General features: G+C 49.1%; 1 protein-coding gene across 3 annotated transcripts; it reads right to left on the reverse strand.

Moving 5' to 3' along the window:
- Positions 1-9,809: 9,809 nt before the first annotated feature.
- On the reverse strand, positions 9,810-19,062 carry NFATC4 (nuclear factor of activated T cells 4). Of its 3 annotated transcripts, none has more exons than XM_081289903.1 (10): positions 18,698-19,055; positions 16,525-17,620; positions 14,953-15,115; positions 14,157-14,356; positions 13,817-13,872; positions 13,107-13,247; positions 12,160-12,215; positions 11,664-11,790; positions 10,906-11,487; positions 9,810-10,211 (listed from the first exon to the last, which is right to left on the reverse strand). In XM_081289903.1, the coding sequence occupies exons 1-10, from the start codon at positions 18,795-18,797 to the stop codon at positions 10,144-10,146; spliced, it is 2,589 nt and encodes an 862-aa protein (XP_081146029.1). In that variant the 5' UTR covers positions 18,798-19,055; the 3' UTR covers positions 9,810-10,143. The 3 variants fall into 3 exon arrangements, with proteins under 3 accessions (XP_081146029.1, XP_081146028.1, XP_081146030.1); XM_081289902.1 differs by having other exon boundaries at positions 13,700-13,872; XM_081289904.1 differs by lacking the exon at positions 10,906-11,487 and having other exon boundaries at positions 13,700-13,872; positions 18,698-19,062.
- Between the last annotated feature and the right edge of the window lie 928 nt (positions 19,063-19,990).

The raw sequence follows: 19,990 nt of genomic DNA on the forward strand, positions 1-19,990 counted from the left end.
CTAGTAGTCCATTTTTTGTTACTATTATGAAATAATTTTGTAAAGAAACAAGTTCATTTAGCTTATAGTTTGGGAGGTCTAAAGTCCAAGATCAGCTGGTCCAGCTTCTGGTAAGACCTCATGGTGACAACATACTTGAGAGGGCAGGCCTTGGAACAGGAGACCAGAAAGGCTGGGCCCCACAGTCCCATTAGAGGACATGTCCCCTGTTGAGAGCCTCCCACTAGGGCCCACTTCTAAAAGATTCCACATCACCCACACTGAGGACTAAGTCTCATGAGCTTTGGGAAACACACCTAAACCATATCCAAACCGTAGCACTGCCCCAGTTCAAGAATTAGACACTTTTCCAAGGAAGCTTAGTCCATTTTATTGGGAAACCAAGGTCTGAAGTGTTAAGTGTGCCTGATGCTAATGGAGTGTGACACTTACATCAGGCCCTTATGGCAGACAAAGCTAGCAAAACTAAATACACACACACACACACACAGAGTACAACATATCTATATTTATCTCTGCATCTGTTTGAATGTGCATATACACACATACACCCACATATATAGAATCTGTAGATTATAAATCTATGTATACAGATCTGAGTCTATTTAAATCTATTGCACATATAATATCATGTGCGTATGTCTGTATTTAAAGGAAACATGAGCTCATACTGATGTCTACAACTCAAAACCAGCTACACAGGTTTACTTCTAGCCTCCCCACCCCACCACCATAACAACCTCCCTCTTTCTCTGACAGTGAGAAGCCTGCCTCCCATTGTATACAATTTACCTACTTATTTATTCAACACTAGTATACACGTAAAGTAATTTCACTATCACTAGCCTATAACCCAGGACAAATTTACAATTGTGTACTTATGAGTCTTTATTCCTACAGTATCTGGTTGAAACATTGACTTCCAAAATTATTTATTTCAACTCCTCCCACCAGACAATACCATCAGCCATTTATATAGTTCCATATATGTGGTATAGTTAGATTCAGATGTTACATATATTAAATGTTAATTTTATCCTGGAATTGAATGATTCTATATACTGTTAAATTCAGTCTTTATAGAGTTCTGTGGGTTTCAACAGTTTTTTAGTCTTGTGCTATTACTCTGGTACCTTACAGAACCGATCTATTGCCCTACAAATTCCCATGTGCTGTCCATTTGTGGTCAACCACTTACTGTTCCCTAACTACTTCCCTGAAAACCACTGATCTATTTTCTATCATTTTCCCTTTTCAAGAATGACATATAATAAAACCACACCAATTGTGACCATTCAATCTTGGATATTTCCATATTTAATATATCTATTTTGTTTTTATGATTCAATAGTTCATTTGTGTGTGTGTGTGTGTGTGTGTGTGTGTGTGTGTGTAGTACTGGGGGTTGAAACCAGGAGCATTCTACCTCCAAGCTACATCTCCAGCCCTTTTTATTTTATTTAGAGTCAGGGTCCTGCTAAGTTGCTGAGGCTGGACTTAAACTCATGATCTTCCTGAATCAGCCTTCCAAGTAACTGGGATTGTAGGTATGTGCCTCCATGCCCAGCAAATCTATTCATTTTTTATTGCTAAGTAATGTTCCATTATATGGATATACCACAGGTTTTCTGCTTATTAACAGAAGAACATCTTGATTGTTTTTAGTTTTCAGTGATTGTGAGTAAAACTATAAATCTATAAATCTTTGAGAACAATCTTTTGTGTGAGCATAAATTCTTGATTAACTGGGGAAAATATCTAAAGGAGATATTGCTGATGGTATTGTCTGGTAAGCCCATGTTTAATGTTACAAGAATAAAACATTAAACATAAGCTTACCAGACAATACCATCAGCCATTGCTATCTGGGCACGGTGGCACATTCCTATAATCTGAGCAGCTAGGGAGGCTGAAGCAGGAGGATTGTGAGTTCAAAGCCAGCCTCAGCATCTTAGCAAGGCCATAAGCAACTCAGTGTAGACCCTGTCTCTAAATAAAATATAAAAAAGGGGTCTGGGGTTGTAGCTCAGTGGTAGAGTGCTTGCCTAGCATGTGTGAAGCACTGAGTCCGATCCTCAGCAACACCTAAAAATAAATAAAATAAAGACATTGTATCCATATACAATTTAAGAAAAATATTTAAATATATATATAAAAGGGCTGGGAATGTGGTTCAGTAGTTAAGTGCTCCTGGATTCAACCCCCTATACCAAAAAGAAAAGAAAAGAAAAGAAAAAAATGGCTAAGCCATTCCTTAAGTATCTTAAACAGTTCATTTTCCATATATTTTCTTTTTCCTCCTGAAATAAGCTTTCTTCTTAAAAGAAACCATGTCATTTTTTATTAGGGCATCATCATTTTAAATAGCTGGATGATTTTCTTCCATGTCAAGGTACTATAACTTATTTAACCATTCCCCATTGTCTAAAAACTGGACACTGAGGATATTACAATAACAGTACACTGATGATGTTTCCAAGAACCAATTTCTTAAAAATATTTTTCTCTTTGGAAGTCTCAATTCCTCACATTTCAATCACTCATCACTCTATTTTTACCTGTCCCAGACAATCCTCATCAAGTCTACAACCACTAGCTAATTACCATCTTTATGTGTCCCTCCCTCCTCCTTCCCTAATTTCCCATTACCCACACTCTCCTAGTTTTCCTCCTACCTCCCTAGATGAGCTATCCTCTTTTGTGGCATCTTCTCTCTCTCGTCACCCCTTAAATATGTCTCTTCCTCATGGTGGTGCTCTGAGCTCTCTCATTCTCTGGATCATAGACTCGGTGAGCTCAGATAATCTTAGGTACTTAATTGTCCTCTCTATAGATGTGGTGTCTGCATCTCTCTTTCCTGGGCTTCAGGTCCTCTGCTTTTCTCTAAGCAGTGAAAAAATAGCTACAATTTATTTTCTGGTTTGTTCAACTCTACTAAAGCAGTTGAAGAATTGCTAATTGGAAACCCCAAAAGCAGCTCATCCTCAGCATGAAAACTTTTTCATCTTATAATCCTCATAAACCTCTCTTCTCTCCATTCCCCTCTTTCTACACAATCACTGTGGTTGGCACCACCTGTCTCTACCCACCCATGTGCTACCTAAGCCAGAAACATGGACACTATTACTGACTTTTTTCCTGTCCCTTCACTCCCACCACATATCACTGAATCTAGTATCCTCTTTCAACACTTCACTTCCCCACATCCATCTATCTATCCATCTATCTATCTTTCTCTCTCTCTCTCTCTCTCTCTCTCTCTCTCTCTCTCACACACACACACACACACACACACACACACACACACACACTCTGTTCCTGGCATACTTAACCACTTTCAGCTCCCCAAATATATCAAGCTTTAGGGTGTGGTACATGCTGTCCAGTCTTCCTGAAACACTCTTTCCTCATCACTACTCCTCCTTTGCTTGACTTACTATATAGTTACTTATTCTGGGAAATCATCCCTGACCATCCCCTAAGCCTAGTCCTAGGAGCCCTGGTTCCCTTGGTAAAGTGAGTTCTCTCATCTAAGCATTTATCATTCTAGATTCATAATACTCACTTAGTGATCTAAATTCCTGTGAAGCAGCATTTTCTAAATTATCTCAAACAGATGTTAAGTGAGGTGACACTAGAATGAGCTCCATGAGGATAGGGATGTGTATGTTGTGCTGATTGCTGTATTCTCAGTGTCTAGAACAATGCCTGGCACATAAGAGGCACTAGTCAACATTTGCTAAACAAATGAATGAACAGTCAAATTTGTGGCACTCAGCCTTCTCGATGGCCTCATATTACCCTCACCTCCTGGTGTTGCCACACTGAACCAGGGCTGGCAACACCAACAGGATATAGTGGAGGAGATACTATGTGACTTCTAAATCTAGGCTGTAAAGTTTCTACTATAGCTTCTTGGATGTCTCATGCTGGAGAAAGCCAGCTGCTATGTCCTGAGGACACTCAAGTAGCCCTATGGAGAAGTCCAGGAGATTAAAGAGCTGAGATGTACTGTTAAGAGCCAGCACCAACTTTCCAGCCACATGAATGAGACATTTAGAGAACAGATGCTCTTGTTTCGGCAAAAGCTGTCAGTGACTGCAGCCTCATGAAAGATACCAAGTCAAAACTGCTCAGCCAAGCCACACCCAAATTTCTGACTCCCAGAAACTGAGAGATGACTTTTCTTGTTTAAGCCACTAAGTTTTGGGGCAATAGATTTTACAGGAGTATATAATTAGTATACTCTTGTCCTATGGAAAAGAGCTTCATGATGAAGTCAAGTTTGGGAAGTACTGATTAAATAGTCCAAAGTACTTATTTACTAGAAGATTCTTCAGCATTTCCAACATATGAATGCTCACTGAGAATTCTCTTTAGTGGCTTACTCCTGTTTCATCTTGCTAACTTCTTCCAGTTTGAAAATGCAGTTGTTAAATAAACCTACAATCAACCAGCATCCCAGAGAATAACACTGAGATTGTTCAAAGACAGCAGGAAAGGGAGAATCTCCTGAAGACTTGGTCTTAAAATTCCTACCCTTCCTCCTTTGAAGTCACCTTTCCCTCAGGACTCCCATAAATCAGGGCTACATCCACCAAGCTAGGGTCAGAGGATAATGCTCTCCCCTGTGCCACTCAGGCCCAAATGTGGATATCTTTATTTAACTTTCCACAGCACAACTGGTATGTGGAAGGACTGATAAAGTTTTGTGAAAAACTCAGTGAAGTGGATTGAATCAGTCCCCCAAAAAACTTATGTTCAAGTCCTAATCTCCACTACCTGTAAATGTGGCCTTATTTGGAAACAGTCTTTACAAATGTATTCATGTTAAGATGAATAGTCATGCTGGATTAGAATGAGTCCTAAACCCAGTGACTGGGGTCTATAAGAGAAAGGAGAGGGAAATTTGGGCACAGAGGAGACATGGGGAAGGATGGCACATGAAATCGAAGGCAGAGATTGGAGTGATGCTTTAACAAGCCAAGGAACACCAAGGGTCGCCAACAGCCATCAGAAGCTGGATGGAGAGCCTGGAACAGATTCTTCTGCACAACCTCCAAAAGAAGCCCTTCCTACCAGAAGCTGGATCTCATACTTCTGGCCTCCTCAACTATGAAACAATAAATTTCTCTTGGTTTAAGCCACCCAGTTAGTGGTGCTTTGTTACAATAGTCCTAGGAAATGAAGACACTCAGGAAGGACTAAAAGGAATAACTCAAAGGAACATAGAAGTGGAGTTTCCCAGCCACAGAACTGTCACCTTGCCCAACCCTGGCCCTGGCTTCCTGCTGGGCCAGGATCCTGTGTCACTGTGGAAGAGGGTGCTCCATTACACTCAGGCCTGACTAGACGCCTCTAGTTCAGGACCAAGAGAGAAAAGCATAAAGAGATGCTTCTTCCATCTCTATCCGAGGCCTGAGAAGCAGATCTTTGTTCCTGACCCTGTATGCTGTTCATCTTAGGATGCTGACACTGGGAATATCTGTTCCTTTCAGAGAACTTCTTGTCCCTCCCTATAGAGGATGAGTCCAACAAGTCATCTCAAATATAATGATCTACCATCACTATACATAAGCATCAGGAAAGGGCAGGTTATGTGGCCCTTCTCTGAGCTCTCAAAGCACCCAGTGCTATCCTGACATTACACATTATTCTGGAAGAGCATATTAAACTTGAAGTCCAGGAGGAAAGAAAATTTTTGGGAGGGGGGGGTCTCATCCAGTGTTCTATCCCTGGAAACTACACAGAAGATGGTACCTAGCAAGATCTCAGTAAGTATTTACAGATGAGGCACCTAGGGCCTAGTTAGGTCTAGTGATGCATTAAAGATCATAGACTGTTGATGACTGAGCCGGGATGCCTGCCCAGGGCCTTTCCTATTCTTACCCTCATTTTAGCTCATCCTGCTTAGCTGAGCAAAGCAGTGGGTAGAACCCAGACTTCTCTTGCCTGAATTACTACAAAACCCTTCTTTCTGGTCTCCCTGCACTATATCTTCAAATAGGTTCTAAATCATAAATCACACACACATGCATTCTCTCTCTCTCTCTCTCTCTCTCTCTCTCACACACACACACACACACACACACACACACTCCTGTAGAAAGATGCTCTTATCAAATGAGTGAATAGTTTCCTATTATCACAGAACACATGGCACACTTAACATGGCCAATTAAAGCATCCCAAGTGTGACCTTATGCACTTCAAGTCCCAAGCACAGCCCTCTGTTTCTCTTATCTCTTTCTCATCTGTCTTATTTACTCAAAACACTTCCACTCTTCCTGTGGGATCCAGTTCAAAATGATCCACCTTGATAAGATGTTCTTTGACACTCTCACTTGGGCCAGGTTTCCAGTATTCCATAGCAATAGGTCATTTCTGCCTCTCAGACAAGTTCTGATCAAAGCATCGCACCCTGATTTCCAGACAGGAAGGTCTCTCCCTCTTGTGACAGGATAGTACACTCCTCAGGTTCAAGGCTTTGTGACGCTCAGGTCCATCATCTAGCATAGGACTTGGCACAGAGCAGGGGCCCTGTAGGACTTTGTGTGGAGTTGGTTAGTCAATCAGACACTGAGGCCACTAAGACAGATTCCCCAAAAAAAGTGGTCAAACCTCTGTGCTTGCCTGTTCGTCCGTCCTTCCTTTCTTCCTTCCTTCCTCCCTTCCTTCCTGATCTATGTTGCTCCAACTGCCCATCCTGCCTCAGCCTCCTAAGAAGCCGACACTATAGGTAAGTGCCTCAGTGCCCAGCTCTCCTGTGCACTTTCTGCATCTGGAATTTCCAGGATATGCATGAATGTTGTTTCATTGTGGTCTTTTTTCTCTGTGCTATCTCAGTCCAGCAGCGGGCTTCCAGACATCATAGAATCCATTCCAAGAATGGCCAAAACCCAACTGGAAGGCAGCCCTACGTGCTACTCCACAAGTATCTTGAAGGTCCAGAAGTTCCACTCAGAGAATGAGATTTAATAAGTCCCAAGAACAGATGCTCCTGCACCTAGACTCCAGGACAGAGCCATGTGAGGGGAAAGATGAGTTGCGATATGCAGCAGGTGTGCCCCCCTTCCCCTTGCCCAAATTCTTTTCCAGGCAACCCCACCCCACCCCACCCAGGAAAGTCCAGACAAGATATAGAAAAGGAAACAGAGAAGCTATTTTAGAATCTGACACTTAGTTGGCAGATGACTCTACTTAAACTTTCCTGTGCTGAAGAAGCATGTAGAGTGCTCTTTAAAATGCAAATACCTGGCCCCACCCCTCAAGAATGTAACTGAATAGATCAGGGATGGTCTAGGAGTCTGCTTTAAAAAGAAAAAGACAAAATAAAAAATCTGCCAAACCTCCTTGGTAATGCCAATACAAGTAATCCTCAAACCACACTTTGGACAAACTCTGGTGAAGGGCTTTCCTGGCCCTAGCTGGGACCCAACTTCCTTTTCTCTCTCCCAACTACAGCCTCATGGAAGCTAGATGTCTGTAGAGATCCTGGGAAGAGAGGATAACGCTGGAGTCCCAGAATAACAGCTTGCAAAGACCCCAGGAGGCCAGCCCACATTAGGATTCTACTAAACAGAAGGGTCAGGCCTGTACAGTGTGGATCCAGAGGTCAGGTGACGGCCCTGGCAGAAGTCACAAGGAAGCTGATATGAACTCCATGTGAGGAATAATTTTATGGCAAATCTTGTGTGTCACTCCCAGCTTAAGGTCTAGCAGGAGAGCTCCCACAAGCCATGGACAGCTAAATCCCCAGCAAGCTACAGGGCCCTTCAGAATCCAGACCCTGCTTCCTTCTCTGGTCTCTTCTTACAGCACCCCTCTTCCAAAACTGCACCTGCCCCAATTTCCCCATGCTGACCCCTCTTAGTTCCCCAAGCATGCCAGGCCCTCAAGATCTGTTAACCTTCCTTGATTGCCTATCTACTCCAAGATTTCGCCTATTCCAATAAGTTTGCCTGGCCTATCTTTTCCCTACTCTTAGCTTAGTCAATTTCCAGTCACAGTTTAGAAGTCCCTAGTGCCCACAACGAAATGTTCCCTAATCCCCACAACTAAATGAAGTGTCTCTGTTCTCTAATCTCTCTATACCCCATATAAAAATTGCTCTGACCCCCATCCCCAGCTCTGATGTACTCTCTGTACAAGAAATATTTACTGAGTTGAATTGTAGAGTTATAATGCTGTTTACTTACTGTTGCCCCATGAAGTAAAGTCCTCCAAGCCCCATAGGCTGGTACTTAGTAGTTACTCAATAAATTTCTGAAAATGAAAGCATGGCAGTGCCCAGACATAAAATGAAATAGTCCACATTGGAAGGAAGTGAATCCCCATTGTGACGGTTTTCATTCATATAGAGACTGACCCAGCCCCTGTCACCTTGGGGGTGAGCTAAAGAACACTAGAAGTGCCCCATGGTCCCTCTGACATGAAGATTATAGGGCAATGACACTGGCTGGGGTTTGAAAAGCTATCTGTTTGATAGCTTCTAAGGCCTGTTGAAGCGATCACTTGATGTCAGTTTGGTTCACAGCAGTTCATGTTCAGGGAATTCGTTACAAAGCAGCAACAGGCATAGTGGGGACAGGTCACCCAGGTTCTCTTGGCCTCCAATCTTTAGGCAGTTTCTGTCTTATTCTTCTCAGCACTCCTGGGAATTGCCAGAATTGTCTGGCTTCCCTGAGCATAGAGGCCCCACCAGCATTGAGGTAAAGCTAGTTTCCTGAGCACTAACTACCTGGATGTCTTTTGGGTACAACACTCTGCAGCTGACGTTACCTGGTTGTACTCAAAGCCTACTGTGTGCCAGGCTCCAGTGAGCAGAACAGATACAATCTGACTTTCCCCAGCTCCCTTGGACTTGGCCTCATAGGCCTTCAAGATGGGGGCAGATCAGGTTTCCAGGCTGGGCCTATCATGGTGAGGGATTTACCAGCTAAGCAGAAGGCCAATCTGTAGGACAAGCCAGGAACTTAGACAATGTTCTGAGTCCCAGGCAGGTAGCACTCAGAGCTGCTGGGGAGGGTGCTTGGCTTTCTGTAGTCTACCCCTGAAGCACAAATCTTTCAGAATGTATTCACAGTCTGCAAGAGTAGAATTGTTGAATTATAATACTGTTTACCTACTGTTGCCCCATAAAGCTAAGTCCTCTAAGTCCCATAGGCTGGAACTTAGTAGCTGCTCAACCAATGTCTAACAATGAAGTAATGGTAGTACCTGGTCTATACTTTGGAGAATACAGCAGGGCCTAATCTATACTTTGGAGACCCAGAATACAGGCAGGCCCATGCCAGCTCTTCCTCATCTCCCTCACTACAAGGAATGAGCCTCAGGATCCCATATCTTTGAGGTCAAAGAGTCCAGGAATGCAGCAACCAACATGCTACTATTTAGCTATGTGGCCTTGAGAAAGTCCCTTTCCCTCTCTGAACTCAAATTCCTCCTCTGTATATGAAGGAATGATTACACTAGTGTTTCCTCACATTGGCTATGAATCAGAATCATCTGGGTGGCAGCAAGACAAAAGAATTTGGAGAAAAAAAAAAAAGATTACTAGGTCCCATCCCTAAGCTCCTAAAAGATTATGAATCCCACAGAAAACAGGGTAGAGAGGCCTACTCAAGTCCTGTTCTCCAACCTCAGCCCCAGTCAGGGAGCCTCTGGAACCCCTTCATGCCTCCCCTTGTCCCCCAGGAAGCTCCTTGGCATGCGATGTTCCCGGCCATCTCTTTCCAATTTCTCAGCCTCCTTGGGCCAGGATTGGAGTAAGCTGCACCACCCTCTCCAAAGAGCTCTGGAGCCTGAAACACTGGTCAGTGAGCAGTTTATTACCCATCAACCTGTCCCCAGTCTCACAGCACCATAGCCTGCACACAAGCTGGACATCATCTCCACCTGTCAGTTCTGGCACCCAGCCTCGGTCTCCACCCCCTTCCTCTGTCCTCTACACAATCCCTCCCCCAGTCCTTCAAGGCAGCACCAGGCCTGGGGGCCACACCTCAGTTGGTGGGAGAGGAGGGGAGATAGGCAGAAGCTGGGGAAAAAGAAACTAGAATTGGCCCAAAGCTTCTGGAGCCAGCATCCAGGTAGAAGGGGAAGCAGGCAGGGCTGAGACTTGGGCTGGGTTTGCCAGGTGGTGGTTCAGGCAGGAGGCTCTTCTCCAGGAGGTGCAGGGAAGCCACTCAGGTCTCGGCCAATGATCTCACTCACTGTAAAGGAGGGGCAGTTGAGAGACTGGCCTGGGGCAAGCCCAGAGATTCCCCAATCCATTCCAGGCAGGCCTTGGGCTAGAACATCTCTAGGTTCCTTTTCCACTGGCTTCTCTTTCACTGAGCCTAGGTTTCCCCAATGTGTCTTGACACCCACTCCTAACCAAATCTTGCCCAAATTCATCCATGTGGACTCCCAGGCCCCCATCCCAGCCTATTCCTGCTGGCATGTCAGGGCCATCAGTGTCAGTGGGCATAGCCAGTGGGGGAGAGAAGAGGCAAAGCACGAAGGTCCCTCATCATCAATGCCAACCACAGTCACCATGCTGGGGGAAACCCGAGGCAAGGAAAAACTGTGCTTGACTAGGACCTCAGCAAGCCACTGTCCCCAACCCCCAGAACTGCAAATTCAGAGAGAAATGAGATGGCCTTGAAAAATACTTCTTGCTTTGAGATTTTGTGATTTAGGCAGAGGCAGGTAAAAGGCTGGGACAGGAACTCCATGCAATCTTCAGAATAAGCTAACTGAATTCAAGTGGTCACACACACCAAGATCTTATTCCTGGGGCCTTCCAACTGGCTCTGAGAGATCAGGAATGCCCAAACTCTGCAAAGCCAAGCTCCAGCCCTCAGCAAACATGCAGAGCAATCTCTCGCACCCACTCGCACTCACAGTCCCCGGTGCCACACCCACCTTCCTCCAGCGTGATACCCTGGATAGGGACACTGTCTCGGAAGCCGCTGCTGTAGCCACCCCTGGATTTCTCCTGCTCCGGAGCCCCCTCCCCAGGGCCATAGCCTGGCCCTACCTCATTGTATCCCTCAGCGGGTAGGGAATGAACACTACTCTGGGTAGAGAAGGGGCCTTCAAGTGGTGGGGATGAAGGTAGTGGAGGCCGAAAGGGGGCTGGAGGAGAGAATGAAAGTCCCAGGGGAAAAGAGGAGCCCCGTGCTCCATATGGGTCACTAGGGAAGGGGCGGGGAAGGAAGGAGACTGGAGGTGGGCGGGCACAACCTGTGGTACCCCGAGATTCGGGGAACATCCGCAGGCCTGATCTGTAAGATGGTGGGGGCCCTGTCTGTGGGTACATAGGGGGCGTGCCATAGCCAAAACCTTCTGACAGGTAAGGATTTTCATAAGCAGGGTCTTCATGGGAATAGGAGGGGTAGGGGGGCCTGGGTGGTGAGAAGTCCATGTCAGTGCCAAAAGGGGGGCCCGATGCTGAAGGGAAGCCCCGGAGAGATGAGTCTGGTAGGGGCTCCTCCTTGAAGATCACTGGGAAGATGGGAAGCAGGAGGACATGCTGGTGAGAGTCTGTCAATGTCCCCTCTGCACACCTTCCAATCACCTTCCCTTCTCAGGTTTCATTCATCCCTTGACCCCTCAGGATGGGGCACTATATCCCTCTACCCCCATGCCTCAGTCCCCACCATAGCTGTCCTACAGCATACCAGGCAGGAACTTGAAACTCTGGGTAGGACTGCGCTTCCTCCGCCCATTGGAGACATAAAAGTAGACCTGGACTGGCCGGGACACACGCTTGTTGCTGTACTCAGGGACAGTCAGGGTCAGTGTCACCTGGGAAAGAGCAGAAGATGAGGCAAGGGCCCTCAAGGATCTGGGCTCTGCCCAGCCCTTCTAAGGACCCAAACCTCACCTCCATCCTAGTTTTTTTTTTTTTTTTTTTAGCTGAGGATCGGGGCCGCATGCCAGGCGAGCGCGCTACCGATTGAGCCACATCCCCAGCCCCACCTCCTAGTTTTTTCCACTTGCTGAGGAGCAAAGTTCATTCCCTAGAGATGAACCTGCTTCCAGAGTGGCCAGACTCCTCCAGGAAAGAATAGGTAGCTCTGGAATCCACTCCCATGGCCAAGGGACCCACTTGAGAATTTCCTGACTTCTCCCACCCTACCGCCTCCAGGATGGGTTCCCCAGTGATACTGGTACCTCATTGCTCTGCAATCGGTTCACTGTGGCCTCCTCCTCCCATTGCAGCTTTCCATCTGTGCAAGGGGAACAGAGAGCTCCAGCCCAACTCCAGGCCCCCGCCCCCGCCCTAGTCCCCTACCATTTCCCCTTCTACTGGAGCCAAGGCCAAATCCAGAAGGTTTTTAGAAGGTCTGGCACAAAAGAGACCATTTTGTGTTTACTCAATTGAATGGTTTAAAAACTTCCCTAAGATTCAGGAAAATAAACTAAGATCAGAGGGGATCGCACGACCAGCAAAAGGACTAGAACGAGTTAGTGACAGAAGCAACTCTGGAAACCTCCCACCCAAGTCCAAACATCCTCTCCCATGCTGAGAGGGGATGTCAGCATTGAGGAAGGCAGAGAGACCCCCAAGTCTCATGAACAGAACCTCTGAAGATGCTCTAACATTGTCCCAGGGTGCTAAATGTGGGTCTAGGGGCTGAGACTCTTGGTGAGCATGACTGAGGTTGGGGAAAGGCCTCAGGCTGGTGGTTGTATCTGAAACCCTCAGTCTTTCGTTTCTTCACACTGAGCTCCACTTGGGACACCTCATAGGCTCTTACAATTGTAACTGTGCTTATGTCCCATAACTCAGGAAGAGCTCTGGGGAAGCTGTGAGGGTGAGTTATCCCTTCTCTTTATTTACCATATCTATATGGGGGTAAATCATCTTAAAGCTGGCTCCTCTTTAATAAACAGGATGTATATTTCTTATATTTACTCAGCATTCTCAATGTTTTAGATTGCTACCCATCTCCCCATGGGAAGCAGACAGTACAGTTGTGGGGTTGGGAGAATCTGTCCCATTCAACAGATACAGAAACTAAGGCTCAACCGACTAGCTTAGTGACAATGCCAGAGATCTTTCACCTGCCAGTTACAAGCTCTTCCTGCCTACTCTCCCCTCCCAGGTGGGTACTCACCAGGGCCCCTCTCAATGAACACCACCTTGGAGTCCGGCAGGAAATTGGAGCCAGTCAGTACTAGTTCCTCGCCTCCTCTCACTGAGCAAGCACTGGGACTGTAGGCTTCCACCTGGGGCAGCTCCTGGGCTGAGCGCTGGGCTGCAGAGCAGTGCAAGGAAGAAGACTGGCTGGGGTAGGTGTGAAGGCCTCCTCTGCCCCAACCCTCTTTGGAATACGTGCCACCAGACCTGGGGAGCCATCCTCAGCGGCAGACACACAGTAAATCAAAAGTATCCATGAGATACTTTTCCATTGTACTTATCCATTATAAGGGACCACTCCTGGAGCTGAAAGAGGTGAACGGGGTAAGCTAGGGAGTTACCCAAACAAGTGCACAGGCCATTCTAGAGGAAGATGGGGTGCAGAGTCACTTTAGGTCAGCCCAGAGACAGAGTCCATAGCAAAGGCAAACGAGAACACCATCCTTACCACTCCCACATCCGTTGAAAAGAGTCTCTAAGGGCAACCAGGACAGAAAGGACACAGGAAATAGGTGGCAGCAAACACACAGTCATAAGAAACAGAGAAATAGCCAGGGCCTCTTTGCTCACAGCACTCAATGGGCACCGATGCTGCCTGCACCGAGACGACCTTGCCTCCGCCCTGTGGCACGTGCACCCGGAACACCAGTCGCACACGCGTGTTTTTGCGTCCGATGTCTGTCTCACCCTTCCGCAGCTCAATGTCTGAATTTCGAAGCTTCAAGATTCCAGCACAGTCAATGCTGAGGGCAGAGGATAGATGGCAAACCTTTCTAGCTAAAGCTAGCAGGGAAGCCCCTGCTCTCCATCCAAAGCCTTGTGACCTTCTAAGGGTATCTAGGGGGACTATTTTCTAACCCAGAGATGTCCTCTCCAGAGTGCTTCCCAGACCCCAAATCTAGAAACATGATGAGAAGGCCAGAAACCAGCTCTTAGGGATAATGTCTATCTCCTCTGGGAAGAGAAAGAAGTAGGCCTCATTGGTCCTAAATCCTGCAAATTGAGAGGAAGTTGAGTGGGGACTTACTTTGCAGCCATGTTGTTCTCAGGGAGCAGGGTCATCTCCAATACTTTGGTACCACTTACGACAGCTTCATAGCTGGCAGTGGCTACCATCTTCCCAGTAATGCGGTGCACCTGATAGAAGGCATGAGGCCTCAAGTTCCTTTCATCTGCAGTGCCAATGAACATCTGTAGGGTCAGTGGCTTCTCACTGTAGCCTAGGAGCTGGCAGAGGGAAACAGGCCACCTAACTGGAGGTCCCACTGCCCACTGTCTCATCCTTTATCCACCCCTGGATTTTTAGTTCACCAGGGGTTAGGGACAGTAAAAGATAAAGGATATCCTGGAAGGGATCCCCTGGAGGAACTGGGCACCAGTTGTGGAGAAAACATGGCCTGGAGTTCACAATGTTATTCTTGGAATAAGACCTAAACTGGGCTGGGCAAAAAGAGGAAGAGATTCCAAGAGAGACTGGCCCAACTCAATATAGAGAAAACCTAAGGCCCAGTGACCTTTGGCCTCAGCTGAACCCCTCCCCCACATCTGGCAAGCCACCATTTTCCAGACTAGACATGAGGCCAGTGTCCCATGGGATGAGTTGAGTGGGGGTGGGAAGACAGAAAAGTAGAGAGTATATCCGGGTCCTTGAAGTGCACCCCTCCTCCCCCAACTCCAGCCCCTCCCCCAAGCTGCCTGCCGGGTCAGAGCTGAGAGGGAGTGTGGGAAAGGGCAGTGCCATGGGTCTGTACAGCTAGGGCCCATCTGCAGAGCTGTGAGATGAAAGAGGAAAAAGGATATCAGGACTGCCCTCTGCCCCTTACCTTGACTACAGGGTGACCACCAGGAGCAGCTTTGACAGCTCCTCGGCTGCCCTCTGTCTCATAGTGGGCCCTGTGGTGGGCTCTAGGCTGCACCTCGATCCTCAGCTCCAGCTGCTCATACTGGCTGGGCAGAGGCCAGTCCAGAGGGGGTAGGGCAGAGGTCCTAGATAGAAGAGAAGAGCACTGATCATTTGCAACCTCAAACCCCAGTCAGGTTCCCACTGGGTCTGTGAAGGGAGAGGGAATTCAGGTGTGGGAGAAAGAGGAAATCACAGTAAAGTCCAAAAGCACAGAGCAGGAAGAAATAGGTAAGAGATCCCTTGAAATGAGGAATGCAAGATAACAACAGCCCTTCTCCCCTGCTCTGAATACAGGGTTTGAATTTGGGATGAAGAAACTTTACCTGGTTACAAAGGAACCCCCAAGTCCAACCTAATCCCCAGAATGAAAGGACAGAGTAATAAAAAGAAGTGCCAGTGCAGACCAGAAAAGCCATCAGACATGAACCCCCTTGTTTTACAAATAAAAGAGGCCAGCATCACTGACAGTCCTAGGACTACTTTCTATTCCCAGGTCATCTCCCTTTCCACAAGTTGAGGCTGGTAGGCAGAGTTCTGAGGAGCTGAAGCCTTTCAAATGGAGCACCCTTTCTTAGAGTATACTCTCAGATAAGCTAGGCCAGTGCCTGTCAACTGATAATTGCCCCCCCACCGCCACCCCAGGAAATATCTGGCAATTCCTGGGGACATTTTTGGTCACCACAACTGGTGGAGGGGGTATTAATAGTGTCTCATGGGTACTCAGTGAGGCTGCTAAACCATCCTACAATGCCCAGCACAGGTCCATACAACAAATTACTCAGCTCAAAATACAAGTGATGCTGAGATTGAGACTCCCTGTCTTATGGGCAAGCTAGAGGATGCCATGTTAAGGTCTCTTTCCTTTAGAAGCTTTTCTGGATGGAATCAGTTCAGTTTGACATCTCAGGATTTAGGATTATTGAAATAGGCAGGGTTCTTTGAGAGTGGAAGGGGCAGAACTGCAAGTTTTAACAGTAATTCTTTGACTTTCAAACATATGCCATTTTAATCAAATTGGCAGTTATGCTCTGAAGCCATGAGGCCAGACCCTACAAATTAAGAGTTAGATAGAGAAAGGGAACATTCTGTAACAGAACATAGGGCTAGCAACTTGAGAATCTTAAGGACCAGAGAAAAGACTGAAATCCAGCTCAAGTTCAACATCCAGTTACAGCAGGACAGAGCTGGAGTTGCTGGGTATCCTAGCAGAACTCTGCCTTTACCTAACTGGTCCTCCTAGAACAGCATGGGGAAAGTTTTTTTTTTTTTTTTTTCCTAATGGGCTTAAAGGTTCTGCAAAACAGTCTAAAGAGGCTCATGTTTTCTAATTGTCCCTAAAATCAAGGTTGGGGGAGGGGTATGATCATGGACTTCTCTTTTGAAATGTGAAAGGCACCAAGAACTAAAATCTCTCTTAAAACTCATCCTTTGACCCTCCCATTTCCCTAATGGGATGTTTGAAGTGAGGGGTAGTGCCAGATGCAACCCTCACCTGAAGATAGGGCTGTGTCCCCCAATCCGGGCCTTGGACCACGCAAGGGGAGAAGGCACTGCCAGGTAGTCCATACCAGCTACCTCCTTCCGGGAACCACCTGAAGGAGCCACAGCCTCCTCTGCTCCCGAAGGCAGCTTTCCATTGCACGAAGCAGGCTCCTCAGACCGAGGCAGAGCCACTGCCTGCTCGCTTGAAGTCCTTCGGGTCTTCTGAGGGATGCTCTCTGATGTTGGGGCCCCCACGTAGTCAAAGGGGCCCGGGGAACCAGGGTCCCGTGCCAGAGGCAATGGGGGTGGAGGAGGTGGCTCAGGCCCCTCTTCCCCCAGACTGCCACGGCGGGATAGGGCTGGAGAAGCCGATGATGGGGTTCCGGAGCTGGAATAGCGCCGCTTGCCACAGGGAGAAGCAGGACGAGGGGAGGCTGGGGTGGGCCCAGGAGCGCTGAGGAGTAGCCAGCTGTCCTCAGGCCCCCGCCCTCCGTGGCTAGGACCGTACAGGCTCCAGGGATCCTCAGGGGTCCATGGCCTAGGGGAAGCCCGGGGCGAGGGCAGTGGCGAGCCCAGGCCAAAGCGGGAAGCGGCCTCATTTAGCTCAGACTCCACCTCATCGCAGGCGGCATACAGGGCTGCCTCATCCGAGGCGTCGGAGAAGAAGCTCCACGAGGACAGACTGCTGCTGCCTGGGCTGGGGCTGAAGAAGGCCCCTCCACCCTGGCCTCCGGCCTCTCGGTAGCCCCCAAAGCCTTCCGGCGGGGGATAATCTCTGGGAGAACTGTCCCCCCAGGCATCAGGATTGTCTTCTAGTGGGGCCGGTGGCTCAGGAGTGGGAGAGATGGAGGTGATGCGAATGCTGGGACACTCAAGAACACGGCCACCCCCAGTACCCCCAGCACTCCCTCCTGGCCCTCCCAGCCTCACCGACCGGGCAGGCTGGCTCTCCCAGGTGCCAGGTGAAGGAGCTGGACGGGGCGGTGGTGAGTGCATGCCAGGCCGAGGGGGTGGAGGTCGGGGAATGCCAATTGGGGCAGCGCCATAGGGAGGGGGCTCCCCCAGGGCCAAACGGCAGCATGGTGGGGCATCCTCGGAGTCCAGTTCTGTCAAAATAGGAAGAGGGTAGAGAGAGATGGGGAGAAGCTGGTGAGATGTTTAGGTTCTTCCAGTGGTCAGTGTCTAAATCCTGTTATGTACCCCCCTCCTCAGCTACGAGGGGTCTTTACGGAGCCCTTCAGAGCCACAAAACAAAAGCAAACTTGGACGTCAGAAGATGGAAAAGACAGGTAGGTGTGCCAGGCCTTTTCCCACTCACAGAACCTCTCACTCTTGCGATGCTGGCCCTGGGACCTAGGGTACCAGAGGGGGCGGGTCTTAAGGTGAGGGAAGTGGGTTGAGAGGGGCCGAAGCAGGGCCTGGAGGCGTGTATAGCGAGCCTATGGGCTGGGCTGGGGGCGACTCACACATGAACCCAATTAGCAGCGGTTCCCAAACCCCCAAACGGAGCTGGCAGAAGCCCCAGTTGCCATCGAAACCGTGGCCTGGGCGGGGTGAGGGGGATGGCTGTGGTGACGAGGGGGAGGTGACTCCCTCGCTCCCCCCAACCTGGGAGCGGGGGTGCAGCCAAGGGGGTGATGCGTGCCGGGCCCAGCCGGGAAGGGGGGGGCAGCGGGCAGCGCGGATTTCGTGCGAGCGGCGGCCGCCGCCCCCGGCTGGGTCCCCGCCATCTGCCTCTCATTGCGGCCAGACGGGGGAGGGGGAGGGGCGCCCTGGCGCGGCCTGAGAGCTCCCCCAGCCAGGTGCGTCCCGTCTGTAGGACCAGGTTCAGTCCGAAAAGCGCAAACTCCAAAGGCAAATCTCCCCTTCCCCTGACTGCGTCCGAGGTTCTCGGGGCCGCCATTCCCGCCCGTCCCCCCATCCCAGTGACAGTCAGCCCAGCCGGGAGGCGGCGCGCAGCCAACAGCACCCCCACCCCCACCCCAGTCACGACCTAAAAAGGAGAAAGTGGTGTCCGGGCCCCCAGCCTCACTTTAGCAGACTAGCGAGCCCCCCGACTCCCCTCAACCTCTGACCCCTCACCCCCCAACCACCCCAGGCTCGCTGCCTTAAATTCTCCAGACTCAAAATCCCGGGGCCTTTCACTCACTGACCCCAAGACCCCTTCCCAGCCCCGCACTAACCTTCCCCCGACCCCCCCGCGCCCAGCGGGGGGGCCTCCTTTTCCTCCCCGAACACCAGCTTAAATTCCAGCTCCTCATCCTCGCAGCTCGCTGCCCCCATGGATCCGGACAGAGCCCCCAGGTCCCGGCCTGGGTGGGAGGGGGGAGCTCAGGAGGCTGCTGTATCTTCACGCGAGTGGCTCCCTCCCTCCCTTTTTCTGAGACGCCCCCTCCTCCGTCTCTGCCGCCTCCCTCCGGACGCCCCCTCGTTATTATAGAAACTTTTCCAAACTTTTTTCCCCCAAACTTCTTTAAAGCGGCCCCCCCAGCCTATCTCTGATTGGCTACTCGGGATGCTCCGGCCCCTCCTACAGGGATGAGATGGGAAAACCACGCGCCCCTCGTCCTCCCCCACCTCCCTCCCTCTTTCCTCTCTCCAGTCCCTCCCCCTCAATTAAAAAAAAAAAAACTGAATTGGGAAACGATCCCTCCAAGAGTGTTACGACCCTAAAGATGCCTATTGGCCAGGAGTTGTGACAATCATTTCCCGCAGGGCGCCCAGTCCCCACCCCTCTAGGTCTCTTTTCGGGGTTGTGGGTCCGAGCGTCTTAAAGGGGACACATCCTGGGGCCCTAATGTTGAAGGCCCAGGGTACACAAATTCCCTAAGTTCTTAAAACTTGTGTAGCCAGCACATAGCAAGGAAGGACTACCTCTCTCCCCCTTTCCCTCTTAACTTGGGGTCAGGCGGGCTGTGGGGTAAAGAGTGGTTCCAAGTTGCTTTGAAGAAGAAAAGGACTTTCCTCCCAAGTCTCTGGCTGAGGCCACTTTGCCTGGACCTTATAGAAACCTTTGCCCTCCTGAATCAGCAGCTCCACGCACCATCCCTCCCCATTCCCGGAGATGAAGAACTTCTAGCAGAATTGGATGTCTCTCAGAGAAGTCCGAGTTCAAGAGGCTTGGAGATCTAGTCAAAGACCCACAACCTCTGATGGGCGTAGATCCAGGCCGGGCTTTGCAGCTACCCTTGTCCCAGTCACCCAGAGGGGTCATGAATTAGCCTCCAAGGGAAGTTGGCTCCCTCCTCTCTAGAACTGTAGTCTGGAATGAATCTTTGAATCGATGGCATCCCGCTCCGGCTCTCCTAAAAATCCTAGCCAGGTTTACTAGAGACCGGGGGCCTCGAAACCCAGTGGGCCTCTGGGCTGGACACCTGTCACCTGGCTAGGGAGAGAAAGGAAGACCCGGACTGGACTTTCCAGGAAGGACAGGCATGAAGTGGCAAGGGTTGTGTGAGGGTTGAGTTGGGAGATTG

The sequence above is a fragment of the Spermophilus citellus genome (assembly GCF_964194105.1).
Source record: "Spermophilus citellus genome assembly, chromosome: 4".
In the NCBI taxonomy this organism is placed as follows: domain Eukaryota; kingdom Metazoa; phylum Chordata; class Mammalia; order Rodentia; family Sciuridae; genus Spermophilus; species Spermophilus citellus.

Coding starts and splice junctions, on each gene's coding strand:
- NFATC4 (XM_081289902.1), bottom strand. CDS start 18,797: ATGGGGGCAGCGAGCTGCGAGGATGAGGAGCTGGAATTTAAGCTGGTG. Junction 17,621..18,697: donor CGCGGGGGGGTCGGGGGAAG/GTTAGTGCGGGG, acceptor CTATTTTGACAG/AACTGGACTCCGAGGATGCC. Junction 15,116..16,524: donor GGACACAGCCCTATCTTCAG/GTGAGGGTTGCA, acceptor TCTTCTATCTAG/GACCTCTGCCCTACCCCCTC.